The 8,175-nt window shown below is 38.4% G+C and overlaps 1 protein-coding gene across 3 annotated transcripts in view; it reads left to right on the top strand.

The window, feature by feature from the left end:
• The first annotated feature begins 516 nt into the window (after positions 1-516).
• Positions 517-8,175, top strand: part of MAP4K4 (mitogen-activated protein kinase kinase kinase kinase 4) — a 111,712-nt gene continuing 104,053 nt past the window's right edge. For all 3 annotated transcript variants that reach the window (XM_021711178.1, XM_021711177.1, XM_021711176.1), the window contains exon 1: positions 517-576. In XM_021711178.1, coding sequence (XP_021566853.1) covers positions 562-576 — 15 coding nt within the window. In that variant the 5' untranslated portion in view covers positions 517-561. The remainder of the gene's footprint in view (positions 577-8,175) is intronic.

The following is an 8,175-nucleotide window of genomic DNA, read 5'->3' as shown; positions in this document are numbered from 1 at the left end:
ATAACTGTAAAAAAGCCACCCCCCCCCCACCTCATTGTACATTCTTTTTATTCTGGGACAGCAAGAAAGCTTCAAAGAATGCTCTTGGTATAACTCTTGTGAAATTAAGTAATGCATATTGGGAGTACATTACTGAAAATTTTCTGTTACCCATTTTTGACAATAAAATATCTAGATTTTTTCCATCATTTTTTTCATGTGGAAAGTTTAAAAGAAAAGGATAGTTAACCTCAATTGTAAAAGAAAACTTTAAGTTGCTTTGAGATAATGGTATGTAAATTAAGAAAGAATTAATTGATGGTTTATCAAAACTCATTTTATTGATTGTCTTGTTTATTAAGTTTGGCTCATTGGTATTATAAGCTATATTCTGTTGGAAACCACAGAACTATTTCATCATCACTTTTGGTTAATAAGAGATAAGTGTAGAAGAGATATGATTTGTTGGAAACTTCAACTATTTTGTTCTATTGATTGTATAGAATATTGGTGCTGATTGATATTTTCTCTGTTTTTCAGGGTCGACATGTTAAAACGGGTCAGTTGGCAGCCATCAAAGTTATGGATGTCACTGAGGTAAGGTTGGGTCCCACATTTTTAAATAAATTGTTAGATAAAAGACAAGAATCCTCTCACCAACAATGTAGAATATTATTCTGTTTGGAGAATCTGATCACTTGAACAAATTACTCTCCTGTGACATAGGTCCAGCAGACTAGTTGACTTAAATTGTTGCAGATGGTCTTCAAGTAACTAAGAAGCAGTAGCATTTTCTTAAAAAACACACACACACACACACACACACACACACACACACACACACACACACACACACACACACACACACACTCACTCTCTCTGAGTGATGTCATTCTTGGCAGCATAATGGACCATAATTGGAAACATCTTCTCTAATGGAAAAGAGAAAAATTCGAAAAGGGATCATGGAGGTCACATGAATAGGGAGATTGAGGGGTGTAGAGTGGGGAAAAGTGTCTCTAGGGTGTTAGGCCACATTTGTGCCATTTCTTTTATTTTTAACATGAGGAAAGAAAACAGATCCAGCCAAGTTCCCAGAGGTTTGAAAACAGAAACATCTGCTAGAATGTTGAGCAGATTGTTGGCAAAATTTAGTAGCAAAAAATAGTACTTGAAATGGCCGCTGAGGATTTACTGTACAGCATTCTATGGGAAAGCTTTATGTGCAACTTTTATGAGAACTTGACCCAGACAAAAAGTGTATGTGTGCCTGTGTGTGCATGTATGTATATGCTTGAGTACATGTTTAACTTCTTTATAAATAGTCATAGGTTACGATGAACTAAATCCATTTTATTTTATATTATTTTTGTCTGAACTCTTACTTTTTGCTCATGCATGCTTCTGACTTGCCTAATTATGAAGAGAATTCAGTATTATGTTGCAGATTCTAGAAAGAGTTAATCAGCAGCCTTGGGGATTTAGGGTAACTTTAAATCAAGCTATAATTTCCTCAAATCTGGGGTCTATCGAGGAAGATAAAGTTGAAACAAATCGATCTCAAGTATGTTATCCAGAGACTGAGATCTCCTCCTCTGCCCTGCTCTCTGCTTGGTCTCTGACAACATGGTCATCTCCAGTATGGGTATTTGTTAGTAAGAATTAGAAAACGTCATCTCTGGACCACAGAACCACTGATGGAACCTTACATAAATATTTGAAGATGTGATATTTTATGAGGTGACTGCTCTCTTCTCTCTGTCAAAGAGGATAACGAGACTTTAAAAATGAAAAAAAAATGCCATTTGTTAGTTTTGAACGACTAAGAGATTCTCATGAGCATACTGTGATAGACTGTTCTGTTGTACTATAGTTATCCTGTCTTGGTGTACAAGTCAGTGGGAAACTGGATGCTTTCTAGTTAAGTATTTTAAAATTATTTTAAGGAGCAGTGAAGGAGCAGTAAATTTTTGCTTATTGTAATTTCAGTATAGTAGTTGAATTATTGATGAAGTGTTTTCTCTGTGAATGGAATGATTAGTAACACTTTCCCACCAAAGTCTTATTTCCAGTGCTCTGCCTCTTGCCAGTGCTGTGTTGGGAAATGGTGTTGCCATATGGTCTTTGCATATTTGTTAACACACTTGCTGACTTGTTTACTGGCAAACTTGCAGGCACCATTTTAAAGGTAATCTTTTGGAATTTCACGAACTGAGAGTTCATCCTCGTAGTACCACTCAGCCTGTGCCGCTTCTTCCCCTGACAGCTGTTGTGGCCAGACAGGGTACTCTCACACTCACATCTTTAGTGGAATCTAGGTGAGGTTTGTCTCCTCTGTAGAGACCTTCTTCATCAAAGTCTGGCTCTGATTTTAAGTGTGTAATACATGGTCACTTTAAAAAAAGTGTAAAATATAGGAAAATATAATGAAGAAGTTAAATCTTTATGCTCCCATCATGTTACAATAACTATTGTTGGTGCTTGGCTGTATTTCCCTGCAGTCATGTTTCTGTGAGTGTAGCTATAAAATAGATACCGATACATGTTATAGGTGCTTTTGTTGAATTGTTATACTAAAGGTATTTTCTTGTCTGAAAAATCATGTTGGATAAATGCATGATGTAAGTATTGTCAAGACTCCCTTACATGTAGTTAATGCATGTATTCAGGTAAAATGAAAACCAGATGGTGAGTCTTCAAAAATAATACAAAACCAATCAACCTTATTGGTCTCCTAGTAATGTTTCTTGTGCTGTTTTCAAGCAGTGACCTCTGCTATAGCTTGGGGCACAACCAGAGTAAGTGTTGCTTGTGGATAGAGGACCACATACAGATGGCAGCCTGAAAACCTTGCCCTTGCCTACGCTCCCAACATAGGGCCTTAGGCTCCAGTTGTAGGCCTTGGCCTTGCTGGACGCAGTTGGGAATGGGCTGAGTGAGAGGCCTTTTCAGCTGATGCTTCTAGTTCCAACTCCAGCAGGAGGGGCCGTTGGAAAGGGCTCTTGAGAGAGGATTCTGTGTGGTTTTTTACTTCCACTCAGTTTCGTCTCGGAAGCAAAAAGGTGCAGATAACTTGTTCTTGAAAACAATCACAGACTTGTGAGATTTAGGTAAAATTTTAAGTGGAACTGAGAGGCCGTTGCCAGGCTACTCATCTTCATGCTCCTAAGGCAAGAAGGGCAGCAGGTGCAGCAAGTTGACTGGCTCTTCTCTGTGAGCTGTGGCTGTTGGCAGCCTGAAAGAATCCAGCTCTGGAGTCGACTGCAGGGGATGCCAAAATGTGGACCCACTTCACGTGATTTACTTAAATAGGTGAATCTGGAAAATAAAACTGAGAATTCAGATTTCATTATTCAGATAGCTCGCTTTCTCTCTCTCTCTCTCAATAAAACTGAGAATTCAGATTTCATTGTTCAGATAGCTCGCTTTCTCTCTCTCTCTCTCATACTTGAATTGGTGATTTAAATTCTTGATAGCTCCTTCATTTCAGTCTTTGTGTCTTTATCTCAAACTTGTATTATGTATACTAAACTGCTATGCATAGGACCTGACAGTTTGCTTCTTGCAGTTTTGGGTTGTCCCGTTACTTTGAATTAACACTCTAGAAAGTAAAAAGGTAAATCAATTAGACCAGTGATGCTTAACTTGTGGTTCATAAACTTTTTGAATAAGTTTTGTCTCCAGGAACAGAATTTTATTTTGTATTTCAAAAATAAACTTAATGTTTATCATGAAAATGTTCATACATACAGAAATGTTGAAAGAATGAGCACTTACATTCAACAGTTAAGATTTTGTGTTTACTTGTTGTTGAACGTTATTGTGGGTGCCACCATGACACTTCACTTATAAATACTTGAGCATACTGCTCTTAAAGACAGTCTTTGACATAATCATAGTACCACCTAAGAGAATCAGTAATTCCAGAATTTTACCTAGTGTTCAGTCTACATTCAGATATCTTTGACTGTGCCATCGTTTTCATAGCTGTTTTAAAAATCATAGTCAAATCCAGGTTTGTGCATTATAGTTGATTATCTTATCTCGACTCATTTTTAAGCTGGTGAAGTTGTTGTGTACTTTCCTGCCTCTGGTCCGTCCCCCCATCCCCCACCCCCAAAGAAATTTACTTTTGGAAGAGTCCAGGCAGCTGTTTTGTAAAAATATCCCACATTAGGAATTTGATCGTTTCCTCATGTTATGCTTTAACTTGGCTTTCCCCCCCCTCATATTTCCTGTAAATTTAGATGGAGTGGCTTAGTTAGATACAGGTTCAATACTTTTTGGCAAGCATACCTTACTGGTGGTATTAGGGACTTCATGTTGCATCACATCAGGGGGTACATCAATTCTGAGTGAAGCCCACTCCTCTAATAGCCTCCCACTGTTAGTGAAGCCAAGTAGGACTGCTTGATTAAAGAGGTGACTGCCAGAGTTTTCCACTTAAGTGTTCATTATTAGTTTTGTACTTGGTTAGTAATCGCCATCGTGATACTTTGGCACTATGTGAATATTCTTGTTTACCAGCAACCTTTGAACTAATGATTTTAGTATTCATGTGATGATTCTTGCATGGGTTAATTAATGCAAAATGATGATTTTCTGTGTTATTAGTCAGCATCAGTCTATGGGGGAATTTCCTTTCATACCTACTCCTTCCCTTCTCTTTTTCTCTGGATATGGCTATAGAAATGGGTGATTTTGTGTTTCCATCAGTTACAGCTGTATGTCAGTTACTGTTATTATCATATGAATAAATTTTACCAAATTTGACAATGAGAGTCTTTGACATGACCCCAGTGGGTGGTCCCCAATGTGGTTTTTGGGTATCTCCTTATTTCTGGCCCAAGTAGCTATTTGAAAGCTCTCTTGTCAGAAAATGGAACATGGTAAACCCTTCCTCTTAGGAGCCTTAGCTCCATTTAGTGGAAAATGTATTTAGAAACCACCATCAGGATGCTCAATGTGCTCGTTGCTACTGAGATGTTATTGCATCTAGGTCCTTTCAGTAGACAAAGCTAGGAGATAATTTTTTCAAAAATCAGAGTTTTTTCCTTAATTTATTCTTTCTTATATATCTTATATTCTTTATCTTTTTCCTATACTGAAATCTTGATTCCTAATAAAACATTGCATCTGCTTATTTGCTTTATCCTTCAGTAAGCATATAATTTCAGAATTACAGTAACTGTATTAATACTTACAATGGACATGAAATGAGGTTTTAGATTTCTCTAAAGTTCTTTTTGTCCTTAAAATGTATCTGTTAAGTATTTACAGTTAGAGTGCTGTATTCAGAAGTTACTCGAAATAATTTTCTCTGTATGATTTATCAATTTGTTATGTTGGTAGATTAAATTTCCATTTAGATTCAATTATAGGGTATACTTTTTCTCTTGGTTTAACTTAATTGTTACACGTATGGCCTATTTAATATAGTTCAAAAGTCAAAACTGTAGTAGAGGCAAGCGTTTTGTAAAGTTAGGCCTGGATTATCTAGGTGACAGACCATCTTATACCCAAGGATTTCATGCATTTTTAGTATTTGTGCTTGTTGTTGCTTTGGGCAACATATTTCTTGGGTCATCTCAGAGAGAACAGAGACAAACTTAATATGTGGTGTTTTATGTGAAAGGATGAACCGGTGTTCTTTGTAATGGTGCTTTATGCATTTCACCACCCCTGAGTGGGAGAGCTGCATCCAACCAAGCTTCTGGCTCATCCAGTGTTCTTTCCAGTACTCCATCCTTCTTCTCAGCTCCTCTGGCATAGGACGGTGTTAAAGCAGTGGATTCTCAGGTGTGGTTATTGGACCAGCAGTTGGAGCAAGCATCTGAAAACTTGTCAAGAATGCAAGGTCTCAGGTGTCATTCCAAATTGCTACATCAGAAACTCTGGGGTGGAGCCTCTAGGGGATTCTGATGTGCCCTCTCTCAAGTTTGAAACTCCCTGCTGTAATAGAACCATAGCAAACAAGTCACCCTCCTCCTATCTACAAGTACAGAATTCCATCTCAGAGACATTGATACTTTCTGCTCAGGAGTGCACTGCTAGTTAGACACTGGGAGATTAGAATCTGGATCTTTGATTCCCAATTTATTATACTTGTGAAGGTATTAACAGTTTCAAACACTGGGTTCTAAGTAAACTTGTTGAGTGATCTGATTTGATCTGAAACTTGAAGGACAGACAGAAAGTTTGTTTTTTAGCAAATTGGAGCAGTCTTCCTTTTAGTCTTAAGTCTAAGATGTTTGTGATTATAATTCTGGCATATTCTTTGGTGGTCAGGAAGATATTGGATGTGATTCCTGTGAGGGCACAGGGAGCTGGTTGACAGATTGTATTGAGCACCCTCCACTGTCCCATATTTCTGTAACTAAATGCAAGCTTACACACACACACACACACACACACACACACACACACACACACACACACAGCCCAAAGTCAAACTCAAGATACAAGAGATAGTGAAAGGAAAGTGATTTTATTCCAAAAGCCAGTGGTTGTGGAAATGGCCAGGCTCACACCTCCAACAGATCATTTCAACTTTGGGCTGTATGCAGAGGTTTACAAAGGGAAACTGAGTAGGACATATGGGAGTAACAATGGGTGCTGGTCCATGTGACTTGTTCCTGTGACTGTGTTGAGTTATTGCCCCATCTGGTGTATGGGCTGGCGCCATTTCAGAGTTGTAGATTAACCACAGGCTTGAGATAATCTCCATGTAGGGGAGCAGGAAGGAGAGAATCCTGCCATTTGGTTTGCTTCAAGATTAGCCCCTGAAACTTCTAAACAAGCACACAGTTAGATAAGTGAACACAATGCAGGGGAGTGTCTGGTGGGAAAAAGGAGGAAAGAAATCTCTCAAGCATGTCTCAAGGCTGCATTTTAGGAGAGAGAGAGAAGGACAAAAAAAACCTTTAAAAATGCATTTTGAAATGAGGTACTCGGTTACATTCCTAGCATTGTGTGCCATGGAGATGTTGGAGTAAAAGTTGTGTAAAACTCTGGGCTTGCCAAAAGCAGCCAAGTAAAAACCTGGCCTCTGCCTGTTACCGTATGTGGAAAGGCAAGAGCTACACAAGAAGTGGTTGATGCTAAGCAGTATTTGTCACTTCTGATCGACAGGCAGTCCATGGATGGGCAGGACACCTGGCTTGCTCCTAGAGTTCATGCCCTGGTGAGCGGAGCAAAAGAAACCTAGTCCAGTGACAGATGAAGGTCCTGTAACACTTAACAGTCTTACCACTTTCAGTTGGAGGGGGCACAGTGTAATGAATGTGGTGTTCTTGTGTAGACTGAAAAGAAGAACAAAAGGAAGGGAGGGAGAGATCTCTGTGGGTTGTGTGACCTATTGTTCTATCCTGTTATTCCTCAGAGGCCGCTTAAATGCTTCAGGCCTTACAACTTGGTACTGGCTTCTTCGGTTTCAGGCAACTGGTGGCACTTTCTCCCTGCCCTTGCACAGACTTATCACAAGGTCATTCAGAGTTGTCAGAGTGAGCCAGAAATGCATCCGTTTTTGATAGTGTGTAACACCCCTCCACCACCCCAATCTGTGTTTTCAATGAACTACCTTCTTCTCTCAGCTCCTGAGAAACTGAAGTGCCATGTTTGTGAGATGCTAAATTTCTTATCTGTTTTTTTTTTTTTTTTTTTTTTTTTTACTTTAGGCGACTTTTAAACTGATTTGAATGATCTTGATCTTAGATTTCAGCTTTTCTTTTTGGGTTGTTTTTCTTACGCAGCCATCTGCAGATAGAAAAGAGGTCAAAACTATTATTTTTTTTAATTTTGTTTTTGAATATTGGTACAAGACAAGGCCTTGAAGGAAAGCTCTTAAAGTTAGTTATAATCAACTAAATTTTGATTTATTTTCATTAAAAGATCTGGTAATGATTTGGAGAATTGGTAATTCCAGTGTATCCTTATATAATACAGCAGTGTTTCTCTATCTCCTATTTTTCATTATCTCTTCCCTAAGAAGCTTTTAAAGGCATTTCTCCCTAATTGCTTCCTATGAAATTTTAGTAGTATAGATATACTATGTATCTGTATATAACTATATATCTATTTATGTACTATATGCATGTCTTTATGCCCTTTTTTTTGGAGTCAGTGTTTTACTCTGTTGCCCAGGCTGGAGTGCAATGGCATGCTCACGGCCACTGCAGCCTCGACCTGCTGGGTTCA

This window comes from Carlito syrichta, unplaced genomic scaffold (genome assembly GCF_000164805.1).
Source record: "Carlito syrichta isolate Samal-C Ts95f unplaced genomic scaffold, Tarsius_syrichta-2.0.1 Scaffold301896, whole genome shotgun sequence".
In the NCBI taxonomy this organism is placed as follows: domain Eukaryota; kingdom Metazoa; phylum Chordata; class Mammalia; order Primates; family Tarsiidae; genus Carlito; species Carlito syrichta.
The sequence above is the reverse complement of the archived record's forward strand: the minus strand, read 5'-3'. Positions and strand labels throughout refer to the sequence as shown.